Source organism: Equus caballus, chromosome 1 (genome assembly GCF_041296265.1).
Source record: "Equus caballus isolate H_3958 breed thoroughbred chromosome 1, TB-T2T, whole genome shotgun sequence".
Lineage (NCBI taxonomy): Eukaryota > Metazoa > Chordata > Mammalia > Perissodactyla > Equidae > Equus > Equus caballus.
In genome coordinates, this window is record NC_091684.1 from 131,467,236 (window position 1) to 131,492,610 (window position 25,375).

The following is a 25,375-nucleotide window of genomic DNA, read 5'->3' on the forward strand; positions in this document are numbered from 1 at the left end:
ACAAAACAAGTGTAAAAGTGTAAATAATGGATCGAGAGACTCCATCCTCTCCTGTGTCCACTCAGTGGTTTGTACTATTCAGGACCTGCCATTTTTTACTTCAGTTTAGTCCTAGAGACATTTACTTGCTTAGAGAGAAAAACTGTATTTAAGCTACTATTTGAAAAATTTTTGGTGGGGCTGGCCTGGTGGAGCAGGGGTTAAGTTTGCACGTTCTGCTTTGGTGGCCCAGGGTTCACAGGTTCAGATTCCAGGTGCGGACATGGCACCGGTTGGCAAGCCATGCTGTGGCAGGTGACCCACATATAAAGGGGAGGAAGATGGGCATGGATGTTAGCTCAGGGCCAGTCTTCCTCAGCAAAAAGAGGATTGGCAGCACATGTTAGCTCAGGGCTAATCTTCCTAAAAAAAACTTTGTGTGGGGAAAAGGTTAGACATCCACATGCAAAATTTAGACACACACTACGTTGTTAGAAGCTAAGGTAATGGTTACTCTTGAGGAGAGTAGTGACTGGGAGGGGACATAAGGAGGGCTTTGGAAAGTTGGGAATGTTCTATTTCTTTTTTTTTCTTCTTCTCCGCAAAGCCCCCCAGTACATAGTTATGTATTCTAATTGTAGGTCTTTCTAGTTCTGCTATGTCACACACTGCCTCAGCATGGCTTGATGAGTGCTGCCAGGTCCCTGGGCCACCGAAGCAGAACATGGGAACCCAGCCACTCAGCCACCAGGCTGGCTTGGGAATGTTCCATTTCTTCATCTGTATGCTGGTTACATGGGTGTGTTCAGTTTATCAAAATTCATCAAGCTGTACGTACACATATATTTTCACTTTATGTCTGTTATACTTCAATAAAAAGTTAAAGTTAAAACTTAAAATGTACAAAAGAGCATATAGGGAAAAGTCTTCCTCTCCCTTCTGTTCTCCAGACTCCCAGTTCCCCTCCTGGGAGACAATCACTGTTATCTTTCTTGTGTATCCTCCCAAAGCTTTTCTATGTGTAAATAAGTTTACAAACATATGTTTAGTATTTTTTTCTTGTACAACTGACACCATATTATGCACATTATTTGAGTCTGGCGTTTTTCACTTCATAGCATAGCTCAGGGATCGTTCCATATCCTTACATGTGGAAGAGACCACTGTCTTGTTCACTGCTGTAACTCCAGTGCATAGCCCAGTGCCCGGCATATAAACGTACTTGTTAAATAAACGGACTGTCTTCCGGAGGAGCGTCTAGTTGCAATATTGAAACTCTAACTCCGGTGTAGGGTGATGAATTCAACCCAGAGTCAGCCTTTTTGGTGCAAAGGATAAACTAACCTACCTGACAAACAGATCCAAGCACCAGGGGTTTCTTCTCTAACCAAGGGCAGCCTGAAGTTCCTATTACAACGACGCAGAAACACGAGGTGAGGTCAGAGGTTGCTTTCATAAAATCCTGCAAGTAGCATCAGAGCCCAGAGCACCTTCCTCAGTAATCTGAAGACTCCTCGCTTGGGTCTCTCTCCCTCGCTTGGGTCTCTCTCCCAGGGCTTCAGCTCTTGTGACTAGCTGTGGCACGCGTTTGTTAGTTGGGTCCCTTTTGGAATATTTATTTTTGGTCTGGAATGATGCAAAAACATACCAGACCCAGCTCTGACTTCCCTGTGCTCCCCTCCCCCAAAGTGACTCCAAGACTGTACCCTGTAAAACCCCTAAGCTCTTTGCTGCGCCGGCGTGAGTGAAAATCAAGGTTTGCAAAAGCTGCATGATTCCTGAATGAGGTTCGAAATCAGATGCTCCTTTTGTGAAGGACTAAAATTAGCTACACTGGTGATGGATTACAGGATGCGGCCGGCAAAGAGAGAGAAGGCCGCGATTATTGGGTCTGTGCCTCCACTTGAGCATCCTGGACCTCGCAGGCAATCTCTCCAGGGTCTTTCACTCAGCAGTGACAAGGAAATAGATGAGGATCGTGCATTCCTCACGTAGGTGGTAGCAGCAGGTCACCCCCGGCGAGGTGCCCGTCAGCAGCTAGTTTTCAAACGAATGTACTGTCTTCCTCCTTCACCGAGCTTAACCTCATAAAACTCAGACTCCTTTCTTCCTTCTTCTTCCTCTCCGCAGTCCAGAGACGCCCGAAGCCCCTCCCCCGCCCTGGTTCCTCTAGGTCCCCCCTTCCCCCCGCCGGACCGCCCAGCTTCCCCCACTCACGCTCCTCTCCCTCCCCTCCCTCCCCCGCCGCCCGCGCCGGGTCCCTCTCTGTCTCCCCCTTCCGGACGGCGTCCTCGCTCCGCGGGGCCCTTCTCGCCGCCTGCTTGTGAATGAGACTCTCCGTTTCTCAATGGAGCCGCGGGGGGCTCGGGCGGCCGCGGGGCGGCCGCAGCGTTGGCGGTGAGCCGGAGTGGGGCGCGTTTCCCTCGCTCCCTCCCGCTCGCCGCCGCGGCTTTTGAGGAACCAGGCTGAGGGGCGCCGCGCAGGTCGCGGGGCCCGCATCCCCGAGGCCTCCTCGTCACGCTCTGGAGGAGCGGGAGCGCCGCCGAGGAAGCGGGACGCCGAGGCCGGCAGCCTTCAGGAAATTTCCGCCGCGACCCTTCGCTCTGGGCTTAGAAAGTTCTTGATTCCCTAGTTCCTTTTTTGATCCCGATTGACTATTAGCTCCTCTTGCACTTTTTTTTTTTTTTCCGGGAGAGGAGGCGGAGTGTGAGGAAAGGAGCGAAGAAAATAATAAAGGATTTCCGCCCAGAAGAGAGCGACAGTTCGGAGAGCTTTTTCTTAAGGGAACGAGCGGCGTTGGCGGCCGCCAGCCCCGCGGGCCCACCATGCGCGAGCCGGCCTCGGGCTGCTGAGGCGCCGCGACGCGGAAGCGGAGGCCGCCAGCCCCGGGCTCTCCGCGCTCCGGGCCGCGGGTGTCCGCCGGGCGGCGGCGGCGGCGGCGGCTGCATGGAGCCCGCGACCGCGCCCCAGCCCGCCATGCCGCCGGAGCTGACCCCGGAGGAGGAGCAGGTAAGCGGGCCTGCGGCCGCGCGGTGGGTGTGTCCGGACCCCCGAGGCCTAGGCGGCGTCTGCCGCCGACCCGCGCTCCTCGCGCCTCCGGGCCGGCGCGGGCCTCTGACCGCCGCGACCGCGCCCCAAGCCGTCGTCCCCTGAAACTCCGGGCGCGGCTGGACGCTGCTCCTGGCCTCCTCTGTCCCTGCGGCTGACGGGCCTCCTCTTGCCCCCTCCCGCTCCCGGGTGGCAATTAAAGTTCCTCGAACTGGGGGGCCTCCCTTTCCCTCTGTCAAGCCCTCCCCGACATTTGCAGGACACCTACTTGCCTCTGGCCCGTCCACCCCTATAAATTTTGTGCTGCTTTCCGTGAGGGTTTGTGATTAAAAGGGCAGGGAAAGCCCCTGCTCGCGGAGAGGGTTCCTGCGGGGACTGTCTCCCCTCCCGAGGAGAGTGGCGATAGGCTCTGGTGCACAGATGCCCCAGACTTCCCAACGAGCCCCTCGGGCTTCTCAGAGGGCCGTGGCAGGCCTTCTCGCACAGATGCTGCAAGGTCCCTGCTCCCGAAGTCCCTGGCGGTGACTGCCGTATTCAGCTCTCGGGCTGGGCCCATCCCCTGACCCCCACTTCCATCCTCCCCCGTCTCATCTCCTTGTCTCCATCTTTCTGAAGCCGGGATTGAGCTCCATTGTCCCCTAAAGCTTATGACCCTCCGTTCCCAGAAGGAAGTGGTTTGTTGTGTCATTCTGGGGGCTTGGGTGAGGGAAAAGCCCAGGGCCCTTAGAACTTTCCCTCTCCCACATTCCTGCTGGGAGACATGGACCGCTCCTTGTGAGGAAGATAGGAAAGTCTGCTAGCTAAGATTGGAACCCCTAAAGGCTTTTTGCTGTCTCTTCCTTGGCGCTCCCATACCTGGCCTAAGCTATACTCAAGTATAGCCATAGACTGATTCCATGTTTTTAAAAAAACACCTGAAAGAAAAAGATGAACCATGCTGGTAACCCATTTTAAGCTCTCCAGCCCTTGCTCCCAGGGACCACATTGGGTAGCACAGTCTTTGGTATGAAGACAGTCTGGTTTTACACGCTAATATTGGTTAATGGGCTTAAGACCTGATTTTTAGAAAGTCCTTGACTTTTCTCTTCATTTGCGGAGATGACATTATTCATATTTGGCCTCAGACCTCAGTGTTGTCTTTTGATGCCTTGAGATAAAATCAGCATGGAAAAAAAACAAAAGAATTCTGTTGCTGTGTACAAGTGGTGGTAACATCCTGGTAACTGCAGTTGTGTGTTAATAAAATTTGAGTTAGGGCCTAGTGCAAGCAGGTGGCCAAGGAGGCCATCCTGCCAGAATTAGGGAATTACTTCAGTACTAAGGTGTGATGTGTTAGGTTGCTATTAAAGGGGCAAAACTCTTTCTTTCACTTACTTTCCTTGGGCTAGTCAGATTTGAAGTTTCTGTATTTCTAAGACTGAAAGGCATCCAGTATTCCACTATGAAAGTGACATTAGGTTGCAAATTAAAAAGTTAAAACTGAAGAAAGTAAATACTACAGTGTTGGCTTTACTTTGTATATAGTGTATACATACATACACACACGTGTGGTTAGTAAAAATCTTTTACCTTGAGTGAATGTGATGGGCATTAACAAGAACTGGATGGAAACAGTAAAATAGTTATATATTAAGATGAAGACTTTTTTTTGGGGGTTTTTTTTTGGTGAGGAAGATTGACCCTAAGCTAACATGTGTGCCAGTCTTCCTCTATTTTGTATGTGGGACGTGGCCACAGTATGGCTTGATGAGCAGTGTGTAGGTCCATGCCCAGGATCCAAACCATCGAACCCCAGGCTGCTGAAGAAGAGGGCGTGAACTTAACAACTATTGCCTGCTGGGCCAGCCCCTGTATGGTTTGTTTTTAATCATACCTTTTCTTCCAAAATGCCGAGTTTTCTACAGGCATTTCAGAATGTTGAAACACAAACATAAAAGCAGCATAGTTCCAGTTATTGTAATGCCTGATAAAATTTCATATTTTAGTTTAATATCACATAAGAGTACTCTAAACTGTCAAGATTTCTTAAAATATTTAAATTAAACAGCAAATTTGTGTTAGTCTTATCAAAATAGTTCGTCATGGGGAATGACACATTCACTCCATAGTGCTGCCCCATTGCTCACGCCAGTTTTAGAAGTCACTTGGAGTTGATTTTGAAGCTTGTGGCAGAATCTTTGAAGTATCTTCAGTGTTGGAAAAATCTTGTACTTTGGAGAGTCAATTTGATTTTTGGAAGAAGCAAAACATCTTTTGGAACCCTGTTTCATAAGTAAAGTAAGGGACCAAACTGAGTTGAAACAGGTTCAGGCCAAAGTGAAATGCATTTAGGCCCTTTTTGGGGTGTGTAAACTGCTCTAAAGATGTTTCTGGAGCAGATCCCTCCTGAATGGTATCTCCTTCTATATAGTCATGAAAATCAGAAACCTCGAAGTTTCCTTGGATACTTTGTTCTCCCTTAGCCCCTGAATACTATACATCAGGTTTTACTGAATATCTCTTGAATTCATCAACTTCTTCCACCATCCCCATCCCCATCCCCTTGGTCCCTCAAGCTATTGTCATACCCTGAGGGAATTTTTGTTTCCTACCTGATCCATCTACCTTCTTTAGCTCTTATTGCAGAAGCCAAAGGCAAATTGCAAATCATCGTCCTTCAGCTTCAGCCTACCTGCCCCCCCCCGAAATAAGCATTCATGAAACTCTTCAGTGGCTTTTCTTTGCTTTTGGGATATTACAGCTCTTGAATATGGTCTATAAGTCCTCGCAGTTGTGTAGTCTAGAGCCCTAGCTAATTCTCACAGCTCTTGTCTTTGCTCCAGGCACACTGGCCTTTTGGTCTTATATTTTTGCTTGTTTCCTCCTGTGGCAGGATCTTTGCACAAGCTACTTTCCTCTATCTGGAAACACCGTCCACTGTTAACTCCCTCTTCATTCTTTAGCTCTCAGCTTTCACTTCCTGGGGAAGCCCTTCCTTGGGCTCCTCAATTAGGTTAGATCTCTGTTACTGGCTCTCAGAATACCACTTACTGACCTTTACATCATTTATCACAAGTTTACACTATTTGTGCAGTTGTATGACTGAAAGTTCCATGAGAATTGGAACTGTGTCTGCTTTTGCTCACAATCATATGCACATTGCCTAGCATAGTAACTGACACTTAATGGACAATCAAGAAATACTTGTGGAGGGGTGGGCCTTGTGGCATAGTGGTTAAGTTTGGCGCATTCCACTTCATCGGCCTGGGTTTGCGGGTTTGGATCCTGGGCATGGATGTACACCACTTGGCAGCCATGCTGTGGCGGCCACCTGCAAATAAAGTAGAGGAAGATTGGCATAGATGTTAGCTAAGGGCTAATCTTGCTGAAGCGAAAAATGAGGAAGACTTGCAACAGATATTAGCTCAGGGCTAATTTTCCTCAGCAAAAAAAGAAAGAAAAGAAATATTTATGGCACGAATGAAGAGTAGTTCTGTGTGTGATTTGAATACAGACAGCATCATCTCCTTTCAGAGTGGCTTATAAAAATAAGGACATTGTTCATTTTGATATATGTTTTGAAGGTCGTCATTATTACTTCATAGTCTCATTTCCTATCTAGGTATGTGTTGGACTATTATACCAAATCCTTGTTTGTAATTTTGATGTTTCTTGCTTTTATTTTTTCAGTTTTCAGTAATTATAGAGCCTACAATTGAGTTACAAGGAAAAGTATGATTTGCCTTTAAGGAGCTTACATAAATGACAACAGAGTAATAACAGTAACTGTTTCCTAATCTGCTGCTTTGAGTCAGGCTCTATGCTGGCATTTCACATACGGTTAATCCTTGTAAGATTGGAGTTATTACCTCATTTTGCAAATGAGAAGACTCAGACTGAGAGAAGAAAATTGCCCAAGGTCGTATACTAGCAAGCGATAGAGCCATGGTTTCCACTCAGCTCTAGGTAATTTTGCCTCCACTGCAAATGTTCCCTCTATTATATTACATAACTTCTCATGAAGCAATTAGCCAATTTAGTAAGATGCCTACATGGGTATATAATAGCTAATTTTATGAGTTTTAGTATTGATATACATGTTTGGTTTTTTTTTTTAAAGATTGGCACCTGAGCTAACATCTGTTGCCAATCGTCTTTTTTTCTTTCCCTTCTTCTTGCCAAAGTCCCCTAGTACATAGTTGTATATTCTAGTTGTAGGTCCTTCTGGTTGTGCTATGTGGGACACCACCTCAGCATGGCTTGATGAGTGGTTGCAGGTTTGCACCCAGGATCCCAACCAGTGAAGCCCTGGGCCGCTGAAGTGGAGTATGTGAACTTAACCATTCAGCCACTGGGCAGGCCCCTACGTGTTTGGTTTTGATGATGCTTCTTAAAATATGGTTTAAAAAATGCAGACAGAGGGGCTGGCCCCATGGCCGAGTGGTTAAGTTTGTGCCCTCTGCTTCGGCGGCCAGGGGTTTCACCAGTTCGGATCCTGGGCGCGAACGTGACCCGCTCATCAAGCCATGCTGAAGTGGCATCCCACATGCCACAACTAGAAGGATCCACAACTAAAAGTACACAGCTATGTACTTTGGGGCCTTTGGGGAGAAAAAGGAAAAATAAAATCTTAAAAAAAAAATGCAGACAGAGAAAAAATGCGGAAAACCTTTACTCAGACCTATGTATTGCCACCAGAAACTTATCATACAGTCTATGCAAGAAATTGTGATGCAGTTACTCTTGGGAAAAAAATTTGTTCCTTAAGGTAGAATTGACAACCCTCCATTTTGAGGTGTGGTGACAATAAAAATGTAATTTTTCTATATCTTCTTTTTCTTTTGTACAAGAGAAATAACTATTCTTGGAGACAAATATGATGAATATTATCTCTGCAAACTATAAAGACCAAGCTGTTTTTGTGTCAGGAATATATTCTTTTTTTTGATATGTTTATGTGTAAATATAAAGTCCTTTCTTTCTTTCTTTCTTTTTTTTTTAAGGAAGATTAGCCCTGAGCTAACTACTGCCAATCCTCCTCTTTTTGCTGAGGAAGACTGGCCCTGAGCTAACATCCATGCCCATCTTCCTCTGCTTTATACATGGGATTCCTACCACAGCATGGCTTTTGCCAAGTGGTGCCATGTCCGCAGCCAGGATCCGAACCGGCTGAAACCCCGGGCCGCAGAAGTGGAGCTCGTGAACTTAACCAGTCGGCCATGGGGCTGGCCCCTGCTTATTATTTTCAAAGGCTCTAAAGAAAATGCCTATTTTGGAGTTGATGTTCTTTAGCACTTATAGCATTGTTGTAAGGATTAATAAACTGATGCATGTAGAGCACTTAGCCTGATGCTTACATAGTAAGCACTAAGTAAAGTTAGCTGTCATCGTGATATTCTCTGTCTTTGCATAGTGAAAGATTTTAGAGCCAAGTTAGTTTAACCCAATCCCAAGGGGAAAAAATATTCATATTCACGCTGGGGACCATCACTTAGCATGGATTCTCATGAATGACCGAAAATAGTTATTTTGCAACTTTATACTGTAGTTTTCAAAAACCTATTCTAATTCCGTTCTGTGGTTTGTGTTCTTATAACGGAATCTTGTAAAGCTAAAAATTTAACTGCCCTGCAGTGGACTTCAGAGATTTTTAGCATCTTTTTTAAGTAATTTTATTGGGATTATAATGGTTTATAACATTGTGTAATTTCGGGTGTACATTATTGTTTATCAATTCCTGAGATTTTTGGCATTTTTCCCAAGGGCAGGGGTTTTATCCTGGTTCTTGTGGCCAGGAACTTCCCTTTTCCCACAGCCTCACATGTCCTGTGCTAAATGTCATCTGTCCCCCTGGAAATAACCATACATCAAGGACTAAATGATTCATAATGTTGGGTTGAAGCCTTCCAGAGAGGGAAAAATGAAGAATTCTCATTATTTTCATTATTGCCAGTAACTAATGATATTGTTGTTGGCAATTAGGTAAAATCTCATTTGGATGTGAGAATTTTACTCGCTTAAAATCTCTGAGCATATCAAGAGTCTTGGACTTAGTTTTGTGAATGTTAAGGGACCTGGAGGGGCCAGCCCTGTGGCCAAGTGGTTAAGTTCACGCTCTCTGTTTTGGTGGCCCAAGGTTTTGCTGGTTTGGATCCTGGGTGTGGACCTAGCACCGCTCATCAAACTACGCTGAGGCGGCATCCCACATAGCACAACTAGAAGGATCTACAACTATGTACTTAGGGGCTTTGGGGAGAAGAAGAAGCAAAAAAAGATTGGCAATAGATGTTAGCTCAGGGCCAATCTTTAAAAAAAAAAAACAGGACCTGGAGGTTTTTTTGAAGTAATTTGACCTTTATTACTTATTAATGAATTGGAAAAGTAAGACAGACCCTGCTTTAGAAGGGAGCTGAACTCTTTTACAGAGGTAAAAGTTAAAACTCATTGTAGGTCAGTACATTTGAGTCTCATTTTCTGATTTGTATATCTTTATTGTCTTGGAAAAGACATAGTAATGTTGGGATATTCCAAGTTTGTCTTCTAAATAGTAAGCCCCATTTTATAGCAGAATAGCTGGTCCACTGCAGTGTCAAGATTAGGTGTCATAGCCCCTGACTCTAATAATTTGTTCAGATACTAAAACCTCCAGTGCAATTTCAGCCATTTCATACCTGTTCTACCATCCTGCCTTGATGTTTCAGACAGTTGGGGGTACTTTATTTTCCAAGTCAATCACTATCACATTTCCCCCCTATGTACACCTCCCCAAGAGCTCCTTGGTTGCCCTTTCTGGCCGCTAGAATAGTCACCATTTTTTATCCCTCTTCTTTTGAAGTAGGGGTAGATGTTCCTAAACAGTAGTTTAGGCTGTGCTCTTCAGTGCTGGAGCGCCTGTACCTACTGCACTGAGCTCTTTCGTATGATTTTGAAAAGACCTCTTGAGACCCTGACTTAGATGGCATGAGGATGGGGAACCGGGGTGGAGGCAGAGGAGCTCCAGAGCCCATGGGAAGAGTTGTTTGTTTATGAAGAATTGGTTATCACTTAGGTCCAAACTATAAAATGATGAGACCAAAACAGTAGAGTAGAGGTGACGTTTTCTTTAGTTTCTGCTTCTGAGAAAAGCATCCCATTTTCCTCCGGGAAAGACAGTTTCTTTTTTTTTTTTTTTTTTTAAGATTTTATTTTTTCCTTTTTCTCCCCAAAGACCCCCGGTACGTAGTTGTATATTCTTTGTTGTGGGTCCTTCTAGTTGTGTCATGGGGGACACTGCCTCAGTGTGGTTTGATGAGCAGTGCCATGTCCACGCCCAGGATTCGAACCAACGAAACACTGGGCAGCCTGCAGCAGAGTGCGCGAACTTAACCACTTGGCCACGGGGCCAGCCCCAGACAGTTTCTGTTATATGTACAGGTTTCCTCTGAAATACCAAACCTGTCCAAAACACATGTGCACGGTTCTTGTCTTTTTATCCAGCACAACTGGCACACATCTGACTAGGCTTATAGAATTTTATGAAACCAGAATTTATTCTCAGAATTGATGGGCAGATTCTAAAGAGAGCCATCTATGACTTTAGTACTGAAGTGTCTGGGGACGTTAATAATCCATTAATTACTTATTCATTGCTTGAACTATTGGCTAATCTTTATGTTTGCGTTTGCTTTTATATACATCATTATTACATGATATACATCATTATTAAAATCAATCTTTAAAAAAATAGGCTTTTTAGGGCTGGCCCAGTGGCACAGCGGTTAAGTTCTTCTGTTCCACTTCTCAGCGGCCTGGGGTTCCCCGGTTCAGATCCTGGGTGCAGACATGGCACCACTTGGCAAAAGCCATGCTGTGATAGGCGTCCCACATATAAAGTAGAGGAAGATGGGCATGGATGTTAGCTCAGGGCCAGTCTTCCTCAGCAAAAAGAGGAGGATTGGCTCAGGGCTAATCTTCCTCAAAAGAACAAAGCGGAAAACCAAATATTTGGGGCCGGCCCAGTGGCCGGGTAGTTAAGTTCCTGCGCTCCGCTTCAGTGGCCCAGGGTTTCAACGGTTTGGATCCTGGGCGCAGACATGACACCACTCGTCAAGCCATGCTGAGGGCATCCCACATGCCGCAACTAGAAGGACCCACAACTAAAAATATACAACTCTGTACTGGGGGGCTTTGGGGAGAAAAAGGAAAAATAAAATCTTAAAAAAAAAGGCTTTTTAGATTCTCTACAGTGACCATAGACATAGACATTGACACTGACATTTTGGGCCAGACAATTCTTGGTTGTGGTGGGCTGTTCTTTTATAATTAAAACCAATAACATTTTGTAAAAAATGCTGTGTGCTCTATACTTGTTTAGGATTATGTATATATAAATATGTATGTATGTATATATGTATATGTAAATCCCAGTATTTAAGATTAATGCAAATCTGGCCTTTTTGTAAGCAGAACTATTTATTTACAAGTCAAACCTGGGACTTCTGGGAGGTGACGGAAATGAGTCTTAGGTAAACTTTGGGAATGTCTAGCTTCCTTTGTGACTCCAGGAGTTTTATTTAATAATTTTGAGTCTGTTTTGTCATCTTTCCTTCAGAAGCTTTTAGGAGATGTGCTTAATTTAAGTAAGCAGAATCCCTTACAGTTACAAAATGCTCAATAAATAGTTGTGATAACAGTATTCTTGCCTTCCTTGCTATAGGAAACCATTTTTTTTCGGATAAAAATAGGAAGAAAAATTAAGAATCTGACTTTATAGCAATGAAATGGAAGATTTCAAGATAGCCTAAGACTTCTAACAGTTATCAGGCATGAGTAATGTATCTAGAAGATGATAGTAGGCTACTTGTAGCTCATGTTATGCTGTTACCACTTTTTGTACCATTCATTGGTCCATTGGTTTATTTCTTCTTTCTAGGTTGTAGATTACCTTTAGGCGCACTGATCATCATCATCTTTTTTTCCACATAAAACTATAAAAGGTTCTGGTGATCTAAAAATCACTCATAGAGTGCAAAGAACGACAGTTTATATCTTCCATATCTTATTTAAACAGACTTCGTGAAAAAATTCTCATTCCATTGTTTATCTCAGTGGTTCTCAACCAGGGTGATTTTAAAACAACCCTCCCTCCCCTCCCCTCCCCCAGGGAACATTTGTCAATGTCTAGAGCTATGTTTGATTGTCATGGTTCGGGGGGCATGCTACTGGCATCTAGTGGGTGGAGGCCAAGCATGCTGCCAAATGTCCTATAATGTATAGGACAGCCCACCACAACCAAGAATTGTCTGGCCCAAAATGTCAGTAGTGCTAAGGTTGAGAAACCCTAGTTTATATCTGAAGAATTTTGTAGTTCTTAGGAACAGAGTTACAAGTTCCTACTTTTTAGTTAAAGATAGGTCTTTGGTTAACACATGTAGTATTTATTCAAATATGTGTCCCCAAATACTGGTTTCAGCAATTTGACTTCACGTACTGAAAACCTCTAGTTTAAAACTTAAGTATCTTGCAGCATAACCATCATAGAGGATAAAATGAGCCATTTCCACAGCCTTTGCAGAGGTTTTCAGAGATGGGGAGATTTTCTATGACAAGAAGAACGCTACTGAGCCCTGCCATGGAATGATAATAACGGGAAGGGTTGTCTTTGCTTTCCCCTCCACGTGTTTCTGAGTGTTGCTATGAAGTATCTGTGTTCCTCTGGTGAGTGAGGCGATTATTATGTATCCCTTTTTCCTTTAATTATGTAGTCCCTTTTCCTTTTCTGAGAGGAAAGTTTTACAGATAACAGCAAAAATAGTTCATTCATTCATTCAGCAATCATTCATTGTCTGTTGTTATTTGCCAGGGTCTTGTTCAGCATGGATTGGGAGCTCTCAGTCCTTGAGGAATTGCCCTCTAGTTCTATCTAAATAGTTCTTGAATTGTGGGCTACCCATCAAGGAGGAGGACCTCTTAGGCACAGTGAGGGCAGGGACTTGATCTTCTTTGCATCCTTAGTGCACATTGTGAGTTCAAAATATGTTTGCTGAAGAATGAGTGAACTGTATTGACATTATTTATTCCTCACACAACCCATGAAGCAGGTTTTGTTTTGCCTAGATTGATTATCTTTATGCTATAGGAATGAGGTCCAGAGGCTTTCAGTAATTTACTGAGGAAGGCATCACTGAGACTCAGACTCTCCTGACTAAATGCAGTGCTCTCTCTAGTAAACTTCTGTCTTAACCAGTGTTTCTGTGTGTGACACAACTTTATACATATATTCTAGAAACAGCTCTCTCTTGGCATTTGTGGGTTGAACATATTCCTGGTTTCAGCTATTTACAAGTTTTCCTACAGAGATTTGGCTACATTGTTCTTAGTTGCTTACTGCACATTTACTTGTGAAAGAAATTATATGCTTTAATGGGATTGATGGACTTGAGGGTTCATATGGGTCTCTGACTGTACCTCTCAGAATGTTGTAGGTCTGTTCTTTGCCTTTATAAAACCAGTCTTTAATTTTCTAAACGGAGAATTTAATCTTTCAAATATTATCATCAGCATAATGGGCAAGTATATACGGTATATTTGCTGATCAACAACTAGGATGAGACTGCAGTTTAGAAAATTTTTTTTCTATGATACCTTCACTTTACCCATCTTTTTGTCCATACTTAAGCTACTAGATTTCTTTCTCAACTGTTGGGAAGTATAAAAGTTGAGAGAGAAAATTTTTCCAAAAAAAGGTTTTTTTTCTACTGGTTTTTACTTGCTATACTTCCAAAATTTCTCTTTCTTAAATTCATAAAGGAAAAAAAAAAGAGTTACTGAGAGAAAGGCCTGTTTGAACATAATACAAGAGCAGAAGAAAACAGTTTTATTTGTGAATGGCCGTTTGTCTCACTGAGACTTTCGCTCTTCCATGCCTGGAAAACTCCCAAAGTGAAGAGAAAATGGTATTTCTCGCTAGGTCAGGGACTTAAAGGTGATTTAGCTAGCAAGATTAAAATATATAGGATTTTCCAACATACTTTTTAAAAATAAATCTTTTTAGATTAGGATTTTAAATGTTTTAGAGAAACTATTTGACATTTCTTGAACTGAATGCCAGTGAGCCATTTGTTTATAGGTAAAACTGAGCATTATTATGAAATTAAGTTATCAGAGACATTAAAAAAAAGGGAAAATTATCCATTCTTTTTTCCTTTGGCCACCCAAAGCATCATTTTCTTTTTTAGTTGTTATCAAGGTAGGGAAATGCTAGTTTTGGAGGTGATTTTGTGAGAAAATTGGAAGCAACTGGAAACTTGTGTTTTTGCTCTTTTTTTTTTTAGATTTTATTTTATTTTTTTTTCCTTTTTCTCCCTAAAGCCCCCAGTTACATAGTTGTATAGTCTTAGTTGTGGGTCCTTCTAGTTGTGGCATGTGGGATGCCGCCTCAGCATGGCCCGATGAGTAGTGCCATGTCCACGCCCAGGATCCGAACCGGTGAAACCCTGGGCCACCACAGCAGAACCTGAGAACTTAACCACTCGGCCACGGGGCCGGCCCCGAAACTTGTGTTTTGAATGAAACTGTTAGGACCACTTGAATTTGGAAACAGGTCACAACCTCTAATTGTTGTCGTGCTGTCCTTAAGTACTACAAGTATTGGTAAAAGCCCACATCAGAACTTGTGATGATTAATGTCGCTAAGTGCTACCTACTAGGATGGCTATAATTTAAAAAAAGGAAAAAGGGAAAGAAAATCAATATTGGCATTATTGCTGGTAGGAATGTAAAATGGTGTGCCACTGTGGAAAACTGTTTGGTGGTTTCTCAAAAGATTAAACATAGGGGGCCAGCTTGGTGGCATAGTGATTAACTTCACGCCCTCCACTTCGGCAGCCCAGGGTTCACGGGCCTGGACCCTGGGCGCAAACCTATACACCGCTTATCAAGCCATGCTGTGGCACCATCCCACATACAAAATAGAGGAAAACTGGCATAAATGTTAGCTCAGTGACAGTCTTCCTTACCAAAAAAAGGATTAGACATAGAACTACTATATGACCCAGCATTTCACTCCTAGATGTATATCCAAAAGAATTGAAAGCAGGCACTTGAACAGATACTTGTATGTCCATGTCTTAGCAACATTATTCACAATAGCCAAAAGGTAAAAGCAACCTGAGTGTCCATCAACAGATGCATAGATAAACAAAATATGGTATATACATACAGTGGAATATTATTGAGCCTCATTCAAAGGAATTAAATTCTTTTTTTTTTAAAGATTTTATTTTTCCTTTTTCTCCCCAAAGTCTCCTGGTACATAGTTGTATATTTTTAGTTGTGAGTCCTTCTAGTTGTGGCATGTGGGATGCCACCTCAGCATGGCCTGATGAGCGGTGCCATGTCTGCGCCCAGGATCCAAACCAGTGAAAGCCTGGGCCTCTGAAGCGCAGCGCATGAACTTAACCACTCGGCCATGGGGCTGGCCCCAGGAATTAAATTCTGATATATGCTAAAATATGGATGGACCTCAAGAACGTGCTTACTGAAATAAGCCAGACACAGACGAATGTACAATTCCACTTAGATAAGGTACCTAGAATAGGCAAATTCATTGAGACAGAAAGTAGAATGCCAGGGGTTGGGGGGAGATGGGAAGGGAGAGTTATTGTTTAATGGGTACACAGTTTTTGTTGGAGATGATGAAAAGTTTTGGGTATAGATAGTGTTGGTGGTTACCCAACATTGTGAATATATTTAATGCCACTGAGTTGAACACTTACCAATGGTAAATATGATAAGTATTATGTATCTTTTACCACAACAAAAAAAATAATGGCTAAGCACTATTCTAAGTGCTTTACAGGTTTTAATTCATTTTAATGAATAACGCGACTAGTGAGGCAAAGGAAAGAGAATAGATGTTTCCACTCATAGTTGAACTGCTGATCTTGAGCCTAGAATCTCTTACCATAAGTACCATTTCTTGGTTACTGAATGTTATCTATGCTCATAATTCGTTAGAGTGTGAATTGTCATCTGTTTTAAACTCCTGTGAGATGCAGTTGAGGTCTACTATGTAGGAAAATAAGGAGTTTTCTGTGTAGGACAAACCACGAGTGTTATGATACAAGTGGACCCATGTATATAACATCTTCCTCTCCCTTACCCTGTTCCCAGGCTTATGGGGTGAATGACTTGAAATATTGTTGATTTAGAGCAGTGGTTCTCAAACAACATCAGCATGCCCTGGGAGCTTGTTAAAAATGCACATCTTCAAGTCCCACCCTAGACCTACTGAATCAGAAGCCCTAGGGGGTAAGGTCCAATAATTTGTATTTTGACAAACCTCCAAATGCATGCTTGAGTTTGAGAACTAGTGATCCAGAGAATAACTAGGGTGATGTGGTATTGGTTGGTGAACCATCTAGAAGTGAGTTTAGACATTCAGGTTCACTTCAGGAAGAGAAGGCCTGGATTTACAAACTGGTTCTGGAACTCTAGGTATAGAGGTAGTTAGAACTGGATGAAAGCTCCAGGAATCTTCTGATTCTAGACTGTAACTGTGCTATTCCAAGGGAGAGGAACAGCAAGGCAAAGTTCTCAAAGACTAGCATTTACCATGGTTTCTCTCATCCAATGAACGAGCAGAGCCTCTATCTACTTCAGAAATAGAAATGGAACCAGGATGTCTGCATGGTTGAAAACAGGGCATTGAGGGGCCAGCCTGGTGGCACAGCGGTTAAGTTTGCACGTTCCACTTTGGCGGCCCGGGGTTCACCGGTTCAGATCCTGGGTGCAGACATGGCACCGCTTGGCACGCGATGCTATGGTAGGCGCCCCACATATAAAGTAGAGGAAGATGGGCACAGATGTTAGCTCAGGGCCAGTCTTCCTAAAAAAAAAAAAAAAGAAAGAAAACAGGGCATTGAGACACCTGATGTCCACTGCAGATGCCATTCCCTAGAGAGATGCTTGGCTTCCAAGGGAGTATTGAATGAAAGGAGACACAGGCTGTTCTGATTCAGCCAGGAAAACCTGCCAACTTTGACAAGGCTATTCCATAGGGAAGCGTGTGTTGCTCCAATGTCAGTTGCCCTGAGAATCTGGAACTAGGAGTTACCAGATTTTACTGTCTGGGTCCTGCCAGGGAGCTGAGCCTGGTTCTAATTAGAATTGAAAATGGGGCACTGTATTGAGGACAGCCAGATTGCAGGCAGCTTTTCCAGGCATTTTTCTTTGTAGGTTTTCAAATGTCTTCTTAGGTACAATAAGCTAATCTACTTGTACTATTTTATGGGCATGAATAGCTTTGTCCCTGAGTTTATCTGATAACCTCCTTGGATTTGGAAGTATTGTTTCAGAGAGTTTGAAGTGGTTGCGGTCTGATGACTGATATTGCTTAATTGCAGTCTTCTGGCCAGCTATACCCTTTTGAGCGAGGAGCGGAACTGTGGGTCATGTAGACATTTAGGAAGAGTCCCAGTTTCTTGAGTATGTAACAAAGACTCAGGATTCAGTTACCTAGGGTACAAGTTGTGGGGCTGGGTCTCAGGAAGAAAGCAGGGAGCCAGTTAAATTTGGTGTAGATTAGCAGCGTAACTGAACTAAGTGGGTTCATCTCTTGTTGAGTGTGGAGCCAAGAAACGCGACCAAGGCAGAAGTAGGTGAAGAAAAGGTTTATTGCTTACACAAGCAGTGGAGAACACTGGCAGTAGCTCCCAGTGCAATGTTCTCCTTGAGCACAGTGCTGGTAGAGACGTTATGCACAAGAGAGCAGAGGATAACAGGTTTATTTGTAACAACTGTGTAACAAATGTGCTCATTCAGGGTGCAAACATAGCAGGTAAACATGCTACTACATACGTTGCACCATCTGAAAATGGCTGCTTGCACTCTCCCAGAGAAGGAGAATTTAAGATGCTAATAAGTTTAAGGTAACTTTTGGACGCTTGGAGCTGGAACATCTTGCAAGGGTCTTGCTGCAAACGTGTGAGTTTCTCTGTGATAGCAACATCTGCAAAACAAAGCACATAGTTTCTTGCTGTCTGGAAAACATTTGACAAACCATGTTAGTTATTGATGAGATCCTCAGTAACCCTTTCCTTGCCTGGTTCCCTGGTCATAGCAGCAGCAGGTCTATTCTGCAGGCCAGGGCCAGATTAGCAACACATCTGACATGCCAGGTCCTAGAGTTTTGGACTAGAAGTCATCAAGTCACTCCTGTCAGATCTGTTTGACATTGGCATTGGCAAAAATGAATTTGAGGCGGGGCGGGGGTTAGGGGGGAGAGGGAGATGAAGATCAAGGGAGAAGAGAGGTGAAGAATGTATTAGTTGTTAGGGAGTGGAAGCAATTGTCAGGTAGCTTCAGTTGTGTGAAGGAGAGGGAATATAGAACCAGGAAGGAAAGAGCTAGTTACTATGTTTTCAAAGCTTCTCGTGGTTTTGATTTTTCTGGACTGATTCTAATTTTCCAGTTACCTTAAAGTTTAGCAATTAGAACTGAAGACAGTATTGCAAATGAAGTCTGATAGACCTTCTTGTTTTAGACTTACTTGTTTTGGACAATGTGCTTCTGTAACGTGCTCCAAATTCACAATAGTAATTTTTGGCAGTCTTAGCAAACTATTGACTCGTAGATTCAAGTCCACATCTGACATGCTTCTGTTAAATTTCATCTGGTGCTTCTAAAATTGATTTTCTTGCACTTACCCTTCTTAAATTTCATTTTATTAGATTTAATGTTCACTGCCATTTGTTGTCTTATGTGCCAAGTACTTTACAAGTATTACCTTTTCTCCCCTCTTGCAACAATCCTATGGGGTATTATTCCCTTTGTATAGATGTAGAAATTAAGGTTCAAAGAAGTAACTTGCTTGCATTCCAAATAGTAAATGATAGAACCTGGTATTCAAACCCTTGTCTGACTCTAAAGCCTCTTGCTTTGGAATACCATTCGCCCATTGTTCCATCCTGTTTTGATCTTTTAGATCCATGTTCTGTTTTATAATATATTTGTTCTCTTAGTTAAAGGTCCTCCTGCTTTATGGTCAGCATGACCCAGTTCCCTTATCTCAGGCATTTGTAGCAATGGGATGGCACCAGGGACGGATGCAGAGCAAATCGTGGGAAAGAGTGTGGGCTTTAGAGTCACACTTGGTTTTGGAATCTTGGTTGTATCATTATAAATATTGTGACTTGGTAAGGTCCTTAACTTGTCTGGGCCTCCATTGCCTCATATATAAGTCATATATATATATATATATATATATATATATATATGTTTTGATACTTACGAATGAGCCTATTGGAAAGGTTGAGTAAAACATGGATGCCAAGAGCTTGACTCATGGCTCAGCATACTGTAGGCTCTCAAATAAACATTAGTCTATTTGACTCTCTCCTTTCAGGGAATTCCTTTAAAATCCTTTTATTTTTCATATCCTTTAAAATATTCCCCTGCAGATCCTATTCATTTTTTAAAAAAATGTCTTTGGGTATAATTGTTTATTGTTTCCTGCATGGCTATCATATGCCCCACCAAGTATGGCAACATGCTTGGCTATAAAAAGTAGTGGTTAAAAACTGTACCACAAATTTCTGTGTGATTATTATGGGTGAGTTACTTAACCTCTTTCTGCTTCAGTTTCATCATATGTAAAATGTAAGTAATAATAGTACCTACCATAAAGATTTGTTATGAGGATTAAATACGTTAATATATATGAAGTCCTTGGAACAGTGCCTGGCAGATAGTGCTGTCTAATCTTTGCTACTATTAATATCTGTAAATTACAGATAATAATAACTACTTTGTAGATTTATTATGAGAATTAAGTGTGTAAACTGCCTAACATTTTACCTGGCAAAAATATAACAAATTAATAGAAGGAAATCTTACTGTCCACAAAGATATCATGAAATGCTCATCAAATGCCTTGCTGAAATGTAGATCTGTTCTGTGTATCAGTGATTTTCAAACTTTGTCATGCACAAGAATCACCTGGAGATCCTGTTAAAATGCAGATTCTGATTCAGCAGGTTTGTGGTAGGGCCTGAGAGTCTGCATTCCTTACAAGCTCTTAGCTGATGCCAGTGCTACTGGTCTGCAGACGTTACTTGGAGTAGCACTCTTGTATAGTACACTCCTTTATTTTCAGTCTAATTATATTCTTTCTTGAAAGACTTGTTTTCAGTAAATCTCTTCTGGTGATCACTACTCTCTTTTCTAAAAGCTCAAAGCCCACCTTTTTAAAAAAGAATCTATTGTGCAGGGCTAGGTATATATCAGTCATGTGGTTTAACAAGGATTGATGTCAAGGTTCTCAGTGACTGGGAATTTCTGTAGCCCTCAGTAGATGCCCCCTCTTTGAAATTAGGATTGTGTTTGCTCATCCTCAGGCTTTGACACCTTGCTCATCCTTGAAGTTCTGCAGCAGGGAGTTCATCAGGCTCCCCTGGAGTTGTCAGGATCATCAGGTTTTACAGTTTTGGAAGCCTGAACTGATTTGGAATAATTAGAGGCTCTCCTATTTTGAGCTTCAGTTCTTGCTTTCCATAAGGCTTCCTCTCTTCAAGCTGAAGATTGTACTTAACTGGTAGAGAAATGGAAGAAGTAGGAGTTGTTCTAGACAGTTCTGACAAACCCTTTTTGTTATCCTTAGCTTTATTCACAGGTCTTGGCTCATTCTGGACTGTGACTTTCCCTGTATTTTTCCTTTGGGTCAGAACCACCACTCTATTATCTTTTTTACTTCCCTCTTCCCTTGTACATGTGTGTTAGTGGCTGTCCTTTTAATATCCATACTCCTTGGAGAATGCTATACAACTATACCAGTCTCTTCAGATTTTTCCCTTTTAAAATTTGAATTGCTATCATTAGTTGCATAATTCATTGTCAGAATCTCACTTTTGAAGACTTCTTTAAAAAATACCAGCATCTCATATATATATATATATATATACACACACACACACAATGGAATAGTACTTAGCCATAAAAAAGGATAAAATCGTCCCATTCACAACAACATGGATGGACCTTGAGGATATTATGTTAAGTGAAATAAGCCGGATAGAGAAAGGCAATCTCTGTATGACTCTACTCATATGTGGAAGTTAAACATGTAGACAAAGAGAGCAGATTAGTGGTTACCAGGGGAAAGGGGGTGTGGGGGGTGGGCACAAAGGGTGAAGTGGTGCACCTACAACACAACTGACAAACAATAGTGTACAACTGAAATTTCACAAGGTTGTAAACTATCATAATCTCAATAAAAAGTGAAAAAAAACATACCAGCATCTTGGGGCTGGCCAAGCAGCATAGTGGTTAATGTTACATGCTCTGCTTTGGCAGCCTGCAGTTTGCAGGTTCTCATCCTGGGTGTGGACCTACACACCGCTCGTCACGCCATGCTGTGACAGCATCCCACATAGAAAAAACAGAGGAAGATTGGCACAGACGTTAGCTCAGGGACAATCTTCCTCAAGCAAAAAGAGGAAGATGGGCAACAGATGTTAGCTCAGGGCTGATCTTTCTCAACAAAAAAACCCCCAGTATCTGCCTTCTCTTTAGTTTTTAGATTATGAGACTTTAATTTTGTGAAATCTACATTTTTTAATTTTTATTTTTTGCTGAGGAAGATTAGTGCTGAGTTAAGTAACATCTGTGCCAGTTTTCCTCCACTTTGTGTGTAGGTTGCCGCCACAGCATGGCTGATGAGTGGTGTAGGTCTGCGCCTGGGATCCGAACCCACAAACCCGGGCTACTGAAGCAGAGTGCATCAAACTCAAGCACTATGCCATGGGCTGGCCCCAAGTCTACATTTTTAAAGCACTCTAACACAATGAATAAAAAGGTGGGCTCAGAGCCAGCACAGTGGCATAGTGGTTAGGTTCACATGCTCTGCTTTGGTGGCCTGGGGTTCACAGGTTCATCCTGGGCATGGACCTGGCACCGCTTGTCAGACCACACTGTGGCAGCATCCCAGATAAAATAGAGGAAGATTGGCACAGATGTTAGCTCAGTGACAGTCTTCCTCAAGCAAAAAGAGGAAGATTGGCAACAGATGTTAGCTCGGGAGCAATCTTCCTCACACACAAAACAACGTGGGCTTACCAGAGTCAGAAAACTGGCTTGTGATGCAGCCTCCACCACTTTTCTTGTTTTGGACCTTGAGCAAGTTACTTAACAGTTGGAAATTTTAGTTTTCTCATCTGTAATATGGGGATAATAAAGAGTATCGACCTCCTAGGGCCATTGAGAGGACCTGACAATCCCATAAAACTCAGTATCTGACTGGTGGTTAGGACTCAATACCCAGTAAATATTAGTTATTGTTAATAGCTAATTTTGTTAAAAGTCTGGTGTTATTTTAAATCAGCGTAGTAAGGTTTACATAATACCTTCATAGATAGCCAGTTATTTGATCATGTGAAGTAGGTGGGTGCTCTCCTTTTTTGGAAGAGGAAACTATGGTGTGAAGAGTTTTGACTGGCCTGAGGGCACATGGCTGTGGCAGAACTAGGTCATTAATTCAGGATTACTGGTGCCACATCTAGAACTTGCTCTCTTAACTGCCTTCTGACAACACTTAGCTATTGGCTATCACGTTTTCAAAGATTACATGATTACTCTGTCTTTGACAGCCTTTTAATTTTTCAACTATTCTGTCTTCTTGGTCTGGATTAAGAGTGCAGTATAGTAGTTCCCTCATCCTTTTAGGATGAAACTGTCAACAAGAATTTATCAGATTTTCTGCCCCCTCCACACTTTTAAGATAAATGTGACATCCAGCAAATGACGACGTGCCTGAAGTTCCCTATCTCTAACATCATTATCACCATGCCAATTTTAGGATATGAGTCAAGAAAACAATCCATATTCTCCATTATTGAGCAGCCTAAAGGGTACTCCAACAGCTGGATCATGTCCATTACTCTTTCATCCTCATTCAGAAATTCTCTGGTGTGGTTTGTGGATTTCTACTGGGGAATATCATTTTGAGACACACTGCCGTCCCACTTCCCCTTTTAAGATTTGAATGAGGTTTGCCCAACTATTGGCATACTGCATTCACACATCCACTACACTGAGGTTTTCATGGGTAGAGACCATGTCTTATTTATTTTACAAAATTCATAAACTTTAATTTATTTCGGATATCCATGTTTGAAGTTAAGATATTGGCAACTTAATTCTCAGATATTTTCTTTTGTGATTTAATAGTCACCTCTCCCATTGCTTTTCTTATGTCATTCCTGATGTTCTTTCCCAGTTTTATCCAGGAATTTTTCTCTTTCTCTGTTTTCGTTTTTTTTGAGGAAGATTAGCCCTGAGCGAACGTCTGCTGCCACTCCTCCTCTTTTTGCTGAGGAAGACTGGCCTTGAGCTAACATCCTTGCCCATATTCCTCCACTCCATATGTGGGACGCCTACCACAGTGTGGCTTGCCAAGCGGTGCCACGTCTGCACCTGGGATCTGAACCAGCAAAACCCAGGCTGCCGAAGCAGAACATGCGACTTAACTGCTGTGCCACTGGGCCAGCCCCTCTGTTTTAAATTTTAAGCTCTTGTAATCAGATTGACAAGTGTTCAGACAAACATGTTCTTCCTACTCCCTGTGAACAGCATTCTTTTAGCAGGCCGAGAGCCCATCATCATTCATAGGTTTACTCATCAGAATGATGCCGTGAGCTGTGCTTGGTGTTGAGTATGCAGTTGTGACCATGGAAGACTTGGCCCCTGAACCTCCCCAAGCTCACAGTCTAATGGGAGCAGGTAGACAATTATACAAGCTTTTATAATACTGTGTGCCAGGCTGGAAGGCAGTCAAAACTTTCAGGATGAAGTGGGATTTAGACTGACACCTAAGGGGTGAATACGAGAAAACCAGAATTGGGAGTAGAGGAAGGAGAAGAATATTTCAGCACGTTATGGAAAATCAACTCCAGTTTATTGACAGCCATTCGTATTCCTCCTTTTTTCCTAAAGTCTCAGCCATCAATTGGAAGAAGAGATTAAAATTGTCCCCCTCCTCCTAGGTCCTCCAAATCCTTTAGATTTTTTTCCCCCAGAAAGACTTTCCTGGTTTCTTCTGGTTGTGTGGTTCACCCCCTCATTAACCAGCTGGAATGGGTAGCAGTTGGCAAGCTGCTTTCAGGTTCTTCCTTATAGAGGGTGACCAACTGCACCCCACCTCCCTTGTCTCCCTCTGGGAACCTGGATGACTTTGTTCTTGCTGATGGTAAGGAGCTTCCTGTTTATTCTCCAGATTTCTGCTTTTTTCTGTGTTTCTCTTCTGTTACATTCTTCTGCCCCTCAACCTCTTGACATGAATTTTCTCCTGTGACAATTTAAAAATGTTTACTTCCCTGTTTTCTTGTTGAATTATTTCCTCCATTGTCTCTGGGAGTTCTTCATTCTCTTTGATAACCTTTGGAGTATGGATTTTAAGCCTGAGAGGAGAGATGCCAGCTTTTGTTTAGTAAATATGCTGTTGGCAAATGCCTCCAGAAGGAAAGTGAGTGTGGCACAATTCCTCCTGTGCCGTGGAGCATCCCCTGTTTAGGGCTTGGGTTTTTTAAAAGCAACTGTAACCTTTTACCCTTTTGTAGAGCTCCCTAACTCATTCCCTTTAGCCCTGATAATGAAGACTATCAACAAACTTATCATTGGGTGCCATCATTTAAAATACTTTCTAAAGCATTATGTTCAGATATCCCTCTTATATATGTTTTAGTTAAAGACTATATAAAACTAATACCATTTATTTTTGGAGTAGATAGTATAGTCACATGATTTAAACTTTAAAAAGTACAGAAGAAAATCTGGTAAATATTCTCCCTCTTACCATGTCTCTTAGCCACCTAGTTCTTCTTTGAGACACCAATATCATCAGTTTCTTGTATATCCTTGCAGAGTAATTTTGTGCATAGACAAACACATAACATATATGTTATCTGATAAGGTGAATGATGTGTGTCTTGTATTTCTTAAGGCCATTTAGTAGAGTGGAAAGACTATAGATTTTGAAAAGACTTGGATTCAAAGTGTCAGCTCTGCCTTTATTAGTTGAGTGACCTTGGGCAGCTTGCTTAAGTTCTGTGTGCTTTAATAATACTTAGCTTGCCAAGGCTGTTGAGTATGATGTATTTACAGTTCCTTCTTTGGCTCATTTTAAATGCTTCACAAATGGTTGCTACCTTTATTATTTCTTGCTGGACCATATTGTTTGACCTAAGTGAACTGGGAGGGGCAAAGTCTTGCTCTCACAAGTGAATGGATTGAATTGGCTTCTTTACTGTAATATGTGACCAGTGCTCTCTCGCACATGAAAGGGAACCATGAGCCAAGGGAGACAGAAATAACGTTTTGAAAGGAATAGAACATTTTT

General features: G+C 42.5%; 1 protein-coding gene and 1 long non-coding RNA gene across 5 annotated transcripts in view; one reads left to right on the top strand and one right to left on the bottom strand.

Annotated features, from left to right (window-relative positions):
• Positions 1 to 2,180: 2,180 nt before the first annotated feature.
• Positions 2,181 to 25,375, top strand: part of PTPN9 (protein tyrosine phosphatase non-receptor type 9) — a 78,941-nt gene continuing 55,746 nt past the window's right edge. For 3 of the 4 annotated variants that reach the window (XM_023653279.2, XM_070233271.1, XM_070233288.1), the window contains exon 1: positions 2,235 to 2,988. In XM_023653279.2, the coding sequence (XP_023509047.1) occupies positions 2,926 to 2,988 (63 nt within the window). In that variant the 5' untranslated portion in view covers positions 2,235 to 2,925. Of the gene's footprint in view, positions 2,989 to 25,375 lie in introns of all 4 variants that reach the window. The other variant, XM_023653284.2, reaches the window with a different exon arrangement.
• The window catches only part of LOC111775722 (uncharacterized), a 59,882-nt gene continuing 52,149 nt past the window's right edge, over positions 17,643 to 25,375 (bottom strand). Inside the window, exon 2 of the long non-coding RNA XR_002811673.2 lies at positions 17,643 to 17,995. This is a non-coding gene — a long non-coding RNA (uncharacterized lncRNA). The remainder of the gene's footprint in view (positions 17,996 to 25,375) is intronic.